This window comes from Scyliorhinus canicula, chromosome 9 (genome assembly GCF_902713615.1).
Source record: "Scyliorhinus canicula chromosome 9, sScyCan1.1, whole genome shotgun sequence".
Lineage (NCBI taxonomy): Eukaryota > Metazoa > Chordata > Chondrichthyes > Carcharhiniformes > Scyliorhinidae > Scyliorhinus > Scyliorhinus canicula.
Genome location: NC_052154.1, coordinates 80,353,819 through 80,369,801, shown reverse-complemented (window position 1 = coordinate 80,369,801; position 15,983 = coordinate 80,353,819). Strand labels below are relative to the sequence as shown.

General features: G+C 45.2%; 1 protein-coding gene across 1 annotated transcript in view; it reads left to right on the top strand.

Moving 5' to 3' along the window:
- Nucleotides 1–983: 983 nt before the first annotated feature.
- The window catches only part of amfra (autocrine motility factor receptor a), an 82,472-nt gene continuing 67,472 nt past the window's right edge, over nt 984–15,983 (top strand). The window contains exon 1 of the mRNA XM_038807030.1: nt 984–1,492. Within this exon, the coding sequence (XP_038662958.1) occupies nt 1,142–1,492 (351 nt within the window). The 5' untranslated portion in view covers nt 984–1,141. The remainder of the gene's footprint in view (nt 1,493–15,983) is intronic.

Below are 15,983 nucleotides of genomic sequence, written 5' to 3'. Positions count from 1 at the left end.
ATCACAGCCTGGTATGGGAACTGCTCGGCCGAAGACTATAAGAAACTACAGAGAGTCGTGAACACAACCCAGTCAATTACACAAAACCACCTCCCATCCATTGACTCTGTCTACACCTCCGGCTGATTTGGGAAAACGGGAAGCATAATCAAAGACCACTCCCACCCTGGTTGTTCTCTCTTCCAAGCTCTTCCATTGGGCAGAAGATACAAAAATCTAAGAAGACACACTAACAGATTCAAAAACAATCCTTCCCTGCTATTACCAGCCTCCAAAATGACCCTGTTATGGACTCATCTCCTCGCACATCTTCTTTACTGAGTAGTACTACGTCCGCATGCTTCACCCAATGCCTGTGTCTATGTATTTAAATTGTGTATTTATGTATGTCCTATGTTTTTTCATGTATTGAACGATCTGTCTGGACTGTAGGCAGAACAATACTTTGCACAGTACCTTGGTACACGTGACAAGAAATCAAATCTTATCAAACAAGCAATGTAGGTCGCACATAGGTGATGGATGAACAGACCTCGGTGCAAGTGGACAGCAGAATTTTGGATAAGCTCACGTTTATGGAGGGTGGTAGATAAGAAGCCATCCGGGAGAGCATTGGAACAGTCAAATCTGGGGAAAGGAAGATGTTGATGAGGGATTCAGCAGCAGATGGGCTGACGCAGGAATGATACCGGCAATGATAAATTAAACTGTTAATAGCTGTTTTAGCATATTATGGGTCATTTTTGTCGCTTCCTGTATTAGCACAAGAGCGTCAAGTGAGTCAGTATTTTTGCTATTAGTATCTTCAACGAGCTGCATTGATGACCCCAGGCATTGGTAACCATGGAGACCATCTCCATGACAGCGTGGCCCGTACCCTTCAGGATGTTCTCTGACGAGGAATGACGTTTCACGCAATCACTTCCGGTTATACCCAGTCAGCCCCGCCCCTACCTGCCCTTTGGCGACGTCACCGGTATCGCTGGAGAATTAGCAGCTGGAGTGAGAAAGGGAAAACCCCGGGCGCCGGAGAGTTAACGGCAATCTCGGAGGCCGTGACTTCGCGGCCCTCTCCCACACCCCCCTTTCCCCCAGTCACCGGGGTAACGGCAGCCCAGCTCTGAACCAACGCGGCCCTGTAATGCCTCTGCTTTTCCTCGAGCGGTTCCCCTGGCCCAGCCTGCGGACCTACACGGCCCTGAGCGCAGCGCTGCTGGCCGCCAGCCTCTTCAGTGCCTATTCCCACCTCAGCCTACCGCCCGGCTCAGAGCCCAGCCCCGCCGCCCAGCAGCCGCCCGACCTCAGCGCTCCCACCCCCAGCGACGCCATAAACGGCGAGCGGCCAACCGAGGGCATCAGCGGAGAAAACGCCGCCGCCTTGGATCATGGTGAAAGCGACTTGGGATCAGCAAACCGACCCGAGTGGGCCGATGGCCATGGCCTGGCGTTGGAGATGGCCTGGTACTTGGTGTCAGATGGTTGGTGTGTTTGGGTAAGTGTTTATCTTGCTTCACCCGGGGAAATCAGTACAAGGAGAGAACTTTTTGCCCCAGCTGGTACTTTTGAGGGAGGGAATTATTTACTTTTTTTTGAGGAATAGTTTCTTTTGGACTTGTAACAACGCGTGAACGTGTGATTAAAATGTTAACCTGAGGAAGGAGCAGTGCTCCGAAAGCTGGTGATTTGAAACAAACCTGTTTTTAAAAATAAATTTAGAGTACCCAAATCATTTTTTTTTCAATTGAGGGGCAATTTAGCGTGGCCAATGCACCTACTCTGCACATCTTTTGGTTTGTGGGGGCGAAACCCACGCAAACACCGGGAGAATGTGCAAACTCCACACAAACAGTGACCCAGAGCCGGGATCAAACGTGGGGCCTCGGCGCCGTGAGGCAACAGGGCTAATCCACTGTGCAACCGTGCTGTCCCTATTTGAAACAAACCTGTTGGACTTTAACCTGGTGTTGTAAGACTTTTTACTGTAAGATATTAACAGACACTTTGTCGAAGAGGATTTTTAAATGAGGGGCTGATAACGGAATGAACGCACTACTTCCATTGTCACCGGTTTGTGTTATGGAACGTTCGGGTCTTAATTCACTGGACCACTGTGTCCATAACGAGCAGCCTTTGGAATGGAAACAAATGTTTTGATCATCTGCATTTGGAGGATTTGTTTGTATTCTGGTGTCCTAGATGACATTAAGATTGGACATTCCCTTTCTAAACAACTCTGCATATGAACCTCCTTCAGTTTCCTAGACTAATAATGCAAGGGGCACTCAGTATATAATCTTATGATGCAGATACACTAAGCTTTCTGTGTACAAGATTTGATTCAACAAAAACTGATGAAAGAACTATTTTGCTACTCCATTTGTGTTCAATATGTGACCATGCAAGTTCCAGGAGGTGTCTTATTATCATGATTGAAGTGTGACCAAAGTTTAAAGTATTCTGTGAATTACATGAGGAAAGGTTTTGGGTTAAGGACTAAATGTTCAGGGAAACAGGTGAAAGGTAATGTAAAATATGTGATTTATGATTAGGAGATGACGACCTTCTGTCAGGTTGTGAATATTTAAGTTATCTATTCTGACGAGCTGTGAAGGCAGAGTTGATTAACATTTAGAGCTGAGGTAGACTGATCCTTGAAGTATTGGGGAATCTAGGCTAATGGGGAACAGGCAGACCGGTGAATTCAATATCAGATCAATCATAAGAATACCTACAGTGCAGAAGGAGGCCATTCAGCCAATCGAGTTTGTGCCAACTTTTGAAAGAGCGCCCTACATAGGTCCACTCTCCCACCCTATCCCTGTAACCCCACTTAATCTTTGGACACTAAAGGGCAATTTAACATGGCCAATCCCCTAAACTGCTCATCTTCGGACTGTGAGAGGAAACCAGAGCACCCGGAGGAAACCCACTGTCACGAGGAGAACGTGCAAACTCAACACACCTAGTCACCTGAGGATGGAATTGTTCCTGGTACTGTGAGGCAACAGTACTAACCACTATGCCACCATGTCACCCTCTTTGATAAGATCCGTGATCTTTGTTCGAATCCCAGATGAGAAACCAACTATTTGCAATTTGTAAAACGGAGGAAATGTTACTGCAACAAGAGAGTGATAACACTGACTCATCGGTATATTTTATGTTAAAACAAACTTTAATTTGAACCAGAATTGACATTAGCAACAAAGAAATAGCTTCACAGTTAATAGTTACATCAGTTCTTGAGAAAAAGAGAAAACATTAACTAACTAGTCAGACCTCAGGTAAAAGAAGAAGGTAGATGGGGTACCGTCAGGGAGGGAGAGGGAACCGGCAGGCAGTGCAGGGATCCCCTGTGGTCGTTCCCCTCTATAACAGGTATACCGTTTTGGATACTGTTGCGGGGGACGACTTACCAGGGGTAAGCAATGGGGCACAGGTCTCTGGCACAGAGTCTGCCCCTGTTGCTCAGAAGGGAAGGGAGAAGAGGAACAGAGCACTTGTCATTGGGGACTCCATAGTTAGAGGAACAGACAGGAGGTTCTGTGGGAACGAAAGAGACTCACGGTTGGTGTGTTGCCTCCCAGGTGCCAGGGTTCGTGATGTCTTTGATCGTGTTTTTGGGATCCTTAAGGGGGAGGGGGAGAAGCCCCAAGTCGTGGTCCACATAGGTACCAACGACATAGGTAGGAAGAGAGATGGGGATTTGAGACAGAAATTCAGGGAGCTAGGGTGGAAGCTGAGAGCTAGAACAAACAGAGTTGTTATCTCTGGATTGTTACCCGTGCCACGTGCTAGTGAAGTGAGAAATAAGGAGAGAGAGGAGTTGAACACGTGGCTACAGGGATGGTGCAGGAGGGAGGGTTTTGGTTTCCTGGATAATTGGGGCTCATTCTGGGGTAGGTGGGACCTCTACAAACAGGATGGTCTTCACCTGAACCAGAGGGGTACCAATATCCTGGGGGGGAGATTTGCTAGTGCTCTTCAGGGGAGTTTAAACTAATTCAGCAGGGGGATGGGAACCTAAATTATAGTCCCAGTGTACAGGATGTTGAGAGTAGTGAGGTCAGGGATAGGGTTAAAAGTTCGAAAGAGGGCACCGGCAAGCAAGACGCTGGTTTGAAGTGTGTCTACTTCAACGCCAGGAGCATCCGGAATAAGGTGGGTGAGCTTGCAGCAGGGGTTGGTACCTGAGATCTCGATATTGTGGCGATTTCGGAGACATGGGTAGAGCAGGGACAGGAATGGTTGTTGCAGGTTCCAGGATTTTTTTATTTTATTTTTTTAATAAATTTAGATTACCCAATTATTTTTTCCAATTAAGGGGCAATTTAGCGTGGCCAATCCACCTACTCTGCACATTTTTGGGTTGTGGGGGCGAAACCCATGCAGACACGGGGAGAATATGCAAACTCCACACGGACAGTGACCCAGAGCCGGGATCGAACCTGGGACCTCAGCGCCGTGAGGCGGTTGTGCTAACCACTAGGCCACCGTGCTGCCCTAGGTTCCAGGATTTAGATGTTTCTGTAAGAACAGAGAAGATGGTAAAAGAGGGGGGGGGGTGTGGCATTGTTAATCAAGGAAAGTATTACGGCCGTAGAAAGGACGTTTGAGGACTCGTCTACTGAGGTAGTATGGGCCGAGGTTAGGAACAGGAGAGGAGAGGTCACCCTGTTGGGATTTGTCTATAGACCTCCGAATAGTTCCAGAGATGTGGAGGAAAGGATTGCAAAGATGATTCTGGATAGGAGCGAGAGTAACAGGGTAGTTGTTATGGGGGACTTTAACTTTCCAAATATTGACTGGAAATACTATAGTTCAAGTACTATAGATGGGTCAGTTTTTTGTGCAGTGTGTGCAGGAGGGTTTTCTGACACAGTATGTAGACAGGCCAACAAGGGGCGAGGCCACATTGGATTTGGTACTGGGTAATGAACCCGGCCAGGTGTTAGATTTAGATGTAGGTGAGCACTTTGGTGATAGTGATCACAATTCGGTTATGTTTACTTTAGCAATGGGCAGGGATAGGTATATACCGCAAGGCAAGAATTATAGCTGGGGGAAAGGCAATTATGATGCTATTCGGCAAGATTTAGGATTATAGGATGGGGAAGGAAACTGCAGGGGATGGGTACAATCGAAATGTGGAGCTTTTTCAAGGAACAGTTACTGCGTGTCCTTGATAAGTATGTACCTGTCAGGCAGGGAGGAAGTTGTCGAGCAAGGGAACCGTGGTTTACTAAGGAAGTTGAAGCACTTGTCAAGAGGAAGAAGAAGGCTTATGTTAGGATGAGACGTGAAGGTTCAGTTAGGGCGCTTGAGAGTTACAAGTTAGCCAGGAAGGACCTAAAGGGATAGTTAAGAAGAGCGAGAAGAGGACACGAAAAGTCATTGGCGGATCGGATCAAGGAACAGGATCAGGAACAAAAGAATGACTAGAGTAAGATTAGGGCCAATCAAGGATAGTAGTGGAAAGTTGTGTGTGGAATCAGAGGAGATAGGGGAAGTGTTAAATGGATATTTTTCGTCAGTGTTTACACTGGAGAAAGACAATGTTGTCGAGGAGAATACTCAGGTTCAGTCGACCAGGCTAGATGGAATTGAGGTTCACAAGGAGGAGGTGTTAGCAATTTTGGAAAGTGTAAAAATAGATAAGTCCCCTGGGCCAGATGGGATTTACCCTAGGATTCTCTGGGAAGCCAGGGAGGAGATTGCAGAGCCTTTGTCCTTGATCTTTATGTCGTCTTTGTCGACAGGAATAGTGCCGGAAGACTGGAGGATAGCAAATGTTGTCCCCTTGTTCAAGAAGGGAAGTAGAGACAACCCTGGTAATTATAGACCTGTGAGCCTTACTTCGGTTGTGGGTAAAATGTTGGAAAAGGTTATAAGAGATAGGGTTTATAATCATCTTGAAAAGAACAAGTTGATTTGCGATACTCAACACGGTTTTGTGAAGGGTAGATTATGCCTCACAAACCTTATTGAGTTTTTTGAGAAGGTGACGAAACAGGTGGATGAGGGTAAAGCGGTTGATGTGGTGTATATGGATTTCAGTAAGGCGTTTGATAAGGTTCCCAACGGTAGGCTATTGCAGAAAATAAGGAAGTATTGGATTGAAGGTGATTTAGCGGTTTGGATCAGTAATTGGCTAGCTGAAAGAAGACAGAGGGTGGTGGTTGATGGCAAATGTTCATCCTGGAGTTCAGTTACTAGTGGTGTACCGCAAGGATCTGTTTTGGGGCCACTGCTGTTTGTCACTTTTATAAATGACCTGGAAGAGGGTGTAGAAGGATGGGTTAGTAAATTTACAGATGACACGAAGGTCGGTGGAGTTGTGGATAGTGCTGCAGGATGTTAAAGGATACAGAGGGACATAGATAAGCTGCAGAGCTGGGCTGAGAGGTGGCAGATGGAGTTTAATGCGGAAAAGTGTGAGGTGGTTCACTTTGGAAGGAGCGACAGGAATGCAGAGTACTGGGCTAATGGCAAGATTCTTGGTAGTGTAGATGAACAGAGAGATCTCGGCATCCAGGTACATAAATCCCTGAAAGTTGCCACCCAGGTTAATAGGGCTGTTAAGAAGGCATATGGTGTGCTAGCCTTTATCAGTAGGGGGATTGAGTTTCGGAGCCACAAGGTCATGCTGCAGCTGTACATAACTCTGGTGCGGCTGCTCCTGGAGTACTGCGTGCAGTTCTGGTCACCACATTATAGGAAGGATGTGGAAGCTTTGGAAAGGGTTCAGAGGAGATTTACTAGGATGTTGCCTGGTATGGAGGGAAGGTCTTACGAGGAAAGGCTCAGGGACTTGAGGTTGTTTTCGTTAGAGAGGAGAAGGCTGAGAGGTGACTTAATAGAGACATATAAGATAGTCAGAGGGTTAGATAGGGTGGACAGTGAGAGTCTTTTTCCTCGGATGATGATGACCAACACGAGGGGACATAGCTTTAAATTGAGGAGTGGTAGATATAGGACAGATGTCAGAGGCAGTTTCTTTACTCGGAGAGTAGTAGGGGTGTGGGACGCCCTGCCTGCAACAGTAGTAGACTCGCCAACTTTAAGGGCATTTAAATGGTCACTATTTAGACATATGGATGAAAATGGAATAGTGTAGGTCAGATAGGCTTCAGATGGTTTCACAGGTCGGCGCAACATCGAGGGCCGAAGGGCCCTTACTGCGCTGTAATGTTCTATGTTCTAACTTCTGAATCTACCACTATATTCCAATTAAGCAATGTTACATCAGTTCTTGTGTAAAAAGAAAACCTTAACTAATTTCCTAAACCTGCCACTATGTTCCAAATATCATTCATGAATAAGTTAACCAGGTTTCTACTTTCCTTTCTGTGTGCAAAATCTTTGGAGTGACAACCATTCAGAAGCAAAGTAAAACTCATCTTTTCAGATGAAAGTTCCAGGATCAACTAACTTTTCAGACCTGCCTCCTCCCATTAACTACCCCACCTGAAAGCACGAGTCATTATTTTGTCCCTTCTTAGGAGATGTCCCTTGACTTTAACCAGTCCCAAACACAATACCCTTCATAAATTATCTGCACCCCAGTGGTCCTCAACACAAACAATATTCCATTAGCTAGCTATCTGTAAACAAGTAAATGGTTCTCAATCTATTAGCAGAACACATCACCTGCAAATCAATGATTACCTCACTTTTACAACCCCTTGATAATAGCACTAGCAGTCACTGCCTGTATGCATCTTAACACAAGTTTTAATAACAATACTGCAATATATAAAAATGACAATTACTTCATCACACCTTCGAGGGTCCATAATGTATATTCCCATTCCTGTATGTTATGACGTTATGATGAGCAAACAAATTAAATAGCCTTCAATGTATATAGCTTTGTGAAAGAAAGAATGAAGAATTTGTTCTGAACTCTTTACCCATTTTAAGATATATGAAGGTCAGTGCCAGTATCCATGCTTTTTTGATGTATAAATGACATGGATGTTGGAATACATCATGACATTTTCAAAATTTGCCAATTACCTGAATGTGTGCCAAACAGTGAGGATGATGCCAGTTGACATGGCAGAATTGGCAAATAATTTGCAGATGAAATTTAATATGGGGACTTATTTTTCAAAATACTTTGAGTACCCAATTCTTTTTTTTTTCCAATTAAGGGGAAATTTAGCATGGCCAGGCATGTGCACCACCACATGCCTCTGGCCCGGGACCCTGGGAGGAGCCTGAGGAGATCCTGCCTGTCGATGATCCCGGTGGCGGGATCAAGGCAGTCCCTGAGTTGGTTGGCGGGCCTGTGTTGCCCCCCGCACGTAGTGTGATGGAGGGTTCGGGCCTGGAAGGTGACTGTCCGAAGGCTGTCAGCCGCCCAGCGTCGGGAGAGCAGCGTGCACGAGATGCTCTGTAGCAGGGTGCCTGACAGTGTCGCCCCTCACCCCCACTGGGGAACTCCCAGAATCTGGACATCATAAGTGAAGGTTCTTCTGTTTTTCTGCCTCTGTATAGTTCAGGCAGTGCCCTATTTGCACCCCCACTTCACCAACACTCCGACTCCCTCCCTCCCCACCACCCTCCTTTCCCCTCTCTCCCCACCACCCCCTTCCTATCCCTTCTGTTGGGACGGAGGCGAGGGTATCTGATCTCTCCAGCGCAAAGTTTAGTGCTTGTACCATTTCTTTTTTGTAGAAACATGTTGTGAACTGTTTCAATAATCAGAGTATCCACCCCCCCACTCCCCGTACATTGGTACTGAGGGGAGGATACCGTTTCCCCAACACAAAATGAGTGTTTGGCCGTGTATATATTTTTTACTGTTTTAATAAAAAGATATGGCCAGTTCACCTCGTGCGTAGAGGGGTGGGGATGGCGGAGGACCTCCTTGTGAACTTGCTTCTGGGCCTGGCGAAGTGTGCCATTTATAGGTCCAGGCAGCGGGCGACCGAGTGGGTCGTCCCACCATACTGTCTGCCCCTCTTCCGCGGCTACATACGCGGCTGGGAGTCCCTAGAAAGGGAGCATGTGGTCCACTGGCACCATCGAGGTCTTCTGTGCCTGGTGGGTAAGGCATGGGACGGGATGCTTTTTTGACCCCTTTAATTGCACACATATTTGATGCTTTTAAGTTTGCGCTGTCCCGAAGTTTGTTTCCTTTCTTCTATTTTGTTGGTGGACCTCAAAAGAGTGACCAATTCACCTACCCTGCACATGTTTTTGGGTTGTGAGGATGAGACCCATGCAGACACAGGGTTAATGTGCAAACTCCACACGGACAATGACCGGGGCCAGGATCGAACCCGGGAGGCAGCAATGCTCACCACTGCGCCAGTGTGCTGCCCTAACAATATTGGGAATTGTGATGTGATACATTTTGGCAGAAGGGATAGAAAAAGGCACTATAGACCACAGCTAGAGTATTGTATCCTGTTCTGATTGCCACACTTCAGGAAGATGTGAAGGTCCTTGAGTGGCTGCAGAGGAGATTTACCAGAATAGTTCCAGGGTGGAGGGAGGCTAGCTACAGGGCTTGTTTGGAAAAACTGGTGGTCTCCTTGGAGCACAGGAGGTTGAGGAGAGACTTGATAGATGTGGACAAGATTGACAGGTTTGTGTAAGGCAAAGAAAATTCGTCCCAAATTGAAGAGAAGGGATTTGTGTTTATCTAGGCAAGCATGTGAAAATGGTGGGCAGGAAAAGCTTGCGGGTACAGTAGGAGGCCATTCAAGCCTGCTCTGCATTCAGTTAGATCATGTCTGAGCCACATCTTGCTACAACACCCTGGGCTAGTGCGTAGTCAATTTTGGCCCCACTTGACTCGGAATCACAATACCCAAGGTCTTTGGCCCTTGGCTGCCCAATAATTGCAGTCACCCGGTTTGTAAATGTAAACCCAATTTTATTAATAGCAAGAAGTATAAAGAGTACAACTGGCTCACTATTATCTAATTCCTAATCCCCCGCTTTAACTTGATGCCCGATCTCTATATATGCATACACAAGGCAGACCAATGCACAAGGGAGGAACGGGGGGGGGGGGGGGGGATCATAAGAAAAAAGAATCTTTGTTTCAGATGGTGGTTTCCAGCATCTTACTCCTCCTCAAACCTTGCTTTCAGTTTGAGGGTTTACTGTAGTGGGTGCCTGGAACTCGCTGCCAGAGGAGATGGTGGAAGCAGGGACAATAGTGACGTTTAAGGGGCATCTTGACAAATACACGAATAGGATGGGAATAGAGGGATACGGACCCTGGGAGAGCAGAAGATTTTAGTTTAGATGGGCAGCATGGTCGGCGCAGGCTTGGAGGGCCGAAGGGCCTGTCCCTGTGCTGTACTTTTCTTTGTTCTTTGTTCTATTTGTTGATGGTTCAAGTAGGGAGGGCACATGTTAGGTTTTGGGTGAGAGATTGGGGGGAATGTGAGGAAGAATTTATTTATGCGGAAAATGGAAATGATATGGAACTTAGTGGAGGAAGTTGGTGCAATTCGAGGTGATTAGTGATTTCAGAAAGGAAATTGAATGGGTTCTTGGGGAAATGTGAAGGGCTCTGGGGATAGAACAGTGAGGAGGACTGGATTGCTCTGCAGAGAGCTGGCATGGAATTGATTGGCCAAATACTGCTTCCTGTGTCGGAATGCCCGAGATTTAATGTGAGAGTTATACTTGGCTGCCACCATAATTTGCAGATTGTGACGAGAGCCAGCCAAGAAACATTTCAGTCCATTTGATTAGAGAGAATGTTTCAAACCAAGCTAGACCTATCCAAGCTAGGCCCATAAGTGTTAAGTTGGATACTGCTACTATACATATGGATATATTTTTTTATGCATCCGCACCTCGAGGATTGAGTGATTTATTCTTAAGCTATTCAACTACCCTGCCGGTTTGGCTATAGTTATTAACCTAAGCTGTATTAGTGATCAATGGCTATCTCAACCAAGCATGACCCTGTCATACCTCATGCCCATACATGTATACATTCAACGGGGATGCATTTAATTTTAAGCAAAGTGATCACATTGGTGGTTTGGTAGAGTTTCTGATCACTGGAAAATTGTGTTTTTTTTCCTTTCCTTATGAAATCACAGGCTTAGATACTAGAATGCAAGGAAAATGGGTAAAAACATTTAGAGAGTTTGTCAATTAAGAGGGAGGTTTGAAGATAGTTTATGGACTTCATATCATGTAAGGAATTCAAATTTGAATAATGGGAAAATATATGAAGCGGATTATTAATTGCTCGCCAGAAGTTTCCAACTTGAAGGTGTAATCAACCAATCTGAACAAACATAGGATTTAGATTGGAGCTCAAACAAGTTATTTAGAATTTGTACAGATTATTTGTGAAGTAAGACTTTGGCATTCAACTTTTAAAGCATAATTGTTGCATCAGAGGTGGATCAGAGGAAGGAAAGGGTGATCCTAAAGCTCAGGTTATCTTTGAACCCAAACCTTTTTACATGAACAAAATATTGATGGGCATTATGCAGTTCTTTAAAATTTTGAGAAATGGAGTTGCTAACCTACCCTAACATGAAGGATATTTAGCTAACTTGGACTGAAATTGCTAAACAGGAGAAATTGGTTTGAATATTAACAAGCACCAAGAAAAAACATCAACTCGCCTCACCCTTTGTCAGAATATATGATGTCTGGAAAAGATTCCTAATAATCAATTTAATTTCAGGATCTTCAAATGGATGCTGGAAATTGAAAGCAGCAGGTCTGGCAGCATCAGTGGAGAGAGAAACAACATTTTCTGTTATTTGTTAAAGTGAAATTCAGACAAATTAACATCCATTTGAGGAAGAATTGGACATATCGTGCATATGGAATTTAAAGGGCATTTCATAAGTTGACACATTTTAGGCTTAAAATGCAGTTACAGAGTATGACAGTATGTTATTTGAAAGGAAACATTGTGTCTTTGAGTGGCAGGGTATATTTAAAAAAAGAACCCCAGGATCAGTTTTCAGATCATGGGGGTTTTCAAGGTATATGAATGGGCTGCACATATGTATCCGGGCACAATGTGAAAATGTTGGAGGGCGTGAAAAAGTAGGAAGCATGATGGTGAGCTAGGTGACTTCAGGGAGATGTGATTAAGTTGCTGAATTAGGCAGATAAGTGCCTCATGAAATTTAAACAGGGTGGAAGGAAGGATGAGAAGAAATCAAATACACAATGCTAAAATCTCAAGAGAAGTAGTGAGTTAATGATTCAAGTACTATAATCTTTAACAGTGGTAGAACAGGTTGATGAAGCTGGTTTAAAAAAAAAATGAGATTCTAGTTTTTATATAAATTGTTTTAGAAAATGATGTGGAGATGCTGGCATTGGACTGGGGTGAGCACAGTAAGAAGTCTCAGAACACCAGGTTAAAGTCCAACAGGTTTGTTTCAAATCACGTGCTTTCGGATCACTGCTGAAACCTGGGATCTGAGGAACCTGAGGAAATTCGGAACCTGAGGAAATTCGGAACCTGAGGAAATTCGGAACCTGAGGAAGGAGCAGTGCTCCGAAAGCTAGTGATTTGAAACAAACCTGTTGGACTTTAACCTGGTGTTGTAAGACTTTTTACTGTTTTAGAAAAGGGCTAGAGAATTGAAATACATGGTTCTTTTGGAGATGATATAGGTGGAATGGGTCAAATTACTAATTTTTGTGTTGTATAATAAAGTCATAAAATTAAATAATGTGTGAACAAAATAGTTCCTGTGGTGCTGGGGGAAGAATGTTAGTTGTCAGTTGTCCAAGCTTGAATCTTGGAGTTTATTAAATATTTAAGACTTTTACATTACATTCGGTGGTTAGAGAACCAGAAGATTAAGTAATTAGGATAGAGTCAGTAATTGTGTAGGATAAGTGTGCAGAAGAAACAAATTTGATGGGCTAATTTGCCTTTCTCTTCTTGCTATTTTAGGTATTGTAAGCTATTCCAGGAAATTGCACATGCAGTTCAGCTTGTCGGGTTTTATATGGCCTGAGTATTACTGTGCTAAATTGAGCACTGCAATGCCAGTAGTACACTGAGAAAGGTGCTGAGGTGTCAAAATGAATCCTTGATCATGTTTAGCGTGTTATTTGTTGCAGGAGATGGTTTAATTTGCTGAAACTGATTGCAAATAGTACTTTTGGCACTCCCAAGACCAGTTTTGTTTGGGGCTTTGTGTTCAAGAACTCCCAAGTATGCCATTGTATATGCCTGGCAGAATTACTGCTCTATTGATATACATCATCAGGCATTACAACAGTTATTCAGATAGTTTTGCAAATGAAAAATGTTGCAAATCAAATAGAACAACCACTCAAAGTCAGTAATGTCTGTGATTAAACTATAGATGACCTGCAGCTTTGTCTTTTGATGTATTACGATCATTATAAAACAATAACACTAGCTGCTTGTGCTTTGTTTTTGGATGACATATGCCAACAGCATGTCACATTGCTTTTGTAATACAATCCAAAGATAAGAAATACAATTGACTAAAAGCTTCTAAAGATTGTATGCCAGTTGCTGTTATTGGCGGGTTTTTCATTTTGATCAACTGGTCATCTGAAATGGATAGACACCTGTCTTTTAATTTCTTAACCATTTTTGAGAAATCTGCAGGAAGAATTTCTGCTTGGTCAATTACCCAAGCATGCTCTTTCCTAATTGGGAAATACCTCTGTTTAATTAAAAAAATTTTTTTTAGAGTACCCAATTCATTTTTTCCAATTAAGGGGCAATTTAGTGTGTTCAATCCACCTTCCCTGCACATCTTTGTGTTGTGGGGGCGAAACCCACGCAAACACGGGGAGAATGTGCAAACTCCACACGGACAGTGACCCAGAGCTGGGATCGAACCTGGGACCCCGGCGCCGTGAGGCCGCAGTGCTAACCCACTGCGCCACCGTGCTGCCGTGGGAAATGCCTCTGTTAACTGAGTTTGTATAAAACTTGGGTTCTGACTTAGAGTGAGCGTCAGGGGTACTATTTTTCAATCCTGAGAGACTGCCCACCCGACCAGAAGTGCACTGGTGAGTAATACTGCTACTTATTCAGTCAGAACTACCTCGCTCAAGAGTGCATTGACTTGCAGCATTATTTATAACTGAGTAGGAAGAATCTCAGCTTTCAGTGAAGGGTCTCCCTTTCAAGTTTCCATTAGTGAGCTACAAAGGTTTATCAACAAAGTGCTCTTGAATGCTGCAGTTAAAGTGTTGTCTTGTCAGATCTGATGCAAAGATTTAATTTGGTTTGAGCTTCCTTTACAGATGTGTCCTCTGAACTACATGATCCTTTGTTACTTCCTTCTCTTCCATTTTTCTCTCCCCTCTCCAACCCTTCCACCTTTCCCTCCCCCATACCCACAGAGTGCGAATGATCCAGTAATTAATCAACAACACCAATTTAAGTTGATATACCACCGTTAACATATTTTTAAAAATCCCACGGTACATAGGACTGCTGAGCAAAGGAAGGAACTTGAGGTTGTGACACCTTGGTCCAATAATAATTTTAAAAAAAAATTTTTATTCAGATTTTTCAACAACAAATTTTATCCCAACAAAGACAACAAAAAGAAAAACCAGACACCCCCCACCCCCTCCCAATACAAAGCAATAAATTAACAACAAGAAAGAGTAATAAACATAGAACCGTAAGGACAAAGCCCCAGAACCGAGCCAAAGTGTCTCCCCCCCCCCCCCCCCGGTTACTGCTGAAATTGACCACCCTCTAACACTCCGCCAGGAAATCAAGAAAGGGCTGCCACCGCCGAAAGAGCTCTTGCACTGACCCCCTCAGGGCAAACTTGACCCTCTCCAGTTTAATAAACCCAGCCATGTCACTAATCCAGGATTCCGTGCTCGGGGGCCTCGCGTCCCTCCACTGTAAAAGGATCCTGCGCCGGGCTACTAGGGACACAAAGGCCAGGATACCGGCCTCTCTCGCCTCCTGCACTCCCGGCTCCGATGCCACTCCAAAAATAGCGAGCCCCCAGCCTGGATCCACCCTGGAACCAACCACCCTGGAAAAGGTCCCCGCCACCCCTTTCCAAAAACCCTCCAGCGCCGGTCAAGCCCAAACCATATGGGTGTGATTCGCTGGACTTCCCGAACACCTCCCACACCTGACCTCACCCCCAAAGAACCGGCTCAGTCTGGTCCCAGTCATATGCGCCCTGCGTAGCACCTTTAGCTGAATTAAACTAAGCCATGCGCAAGAAGAGGAAGAATTCACCCTCCCCAGGGCGTCCGCCCACGTCCCCTCGTCAATCTCCTCCCCCAGCTCTTCCTCCCACTTCGCTTTCAGCTCCTCCACCGAGACCTCTTCCCCCTCCTACATTACCTGATAAATTGCAGAGATCCTGCCCTCACCGACCCATGTCCCCCAGAGCACCCTATCCTGAACCCCCCTTGGCGGCAATAGAGGAAACTCCGCCACCTGCCGCCTAACAAACGCCCAAATCTGCATATACCTAAAGGTATTCCCTGGGGGGAGACCATACTTCCACCTCCAACTCCTCTAGGGTCGCAAACTTCCCGTTGAGGAAGAGGTCCCCCATCCGCCTGATACCTGCCCTATGCCAGCTCAAAAACCCTCCATCTATCCTCCCGAGTACAAACCGGTTGTTCCCCCGTATCGGGGACCAAACTGAGGCCTTCACCGCCCCCCTATGACGTCTCCACTGACCCCAGATTTTGAGGGTAGCTACTACTACTGGACTCGTAGAGTACCTTGCCGGGGGGAGTGGCAGCGGGGCCATCACCAGTGCCTCCAAACACGTGCGCACACAGGACGCTGCCTCCATCCTCTTTGAATCATTGCCACATTCGCGGCCCAGTAATACCCACATAGGTTTCTTGGTCCAATAATAATAATCTTTATAATCTTAATTGTTTTCGGGCAGCACGGTAGCATTGTGGATAGCACAATTGCTTCACAGCTCCAGGGTCCCAGGTTCGATTCCGGCTTGGGTCACTGTCTGTGCGGAGTTTGCACATCC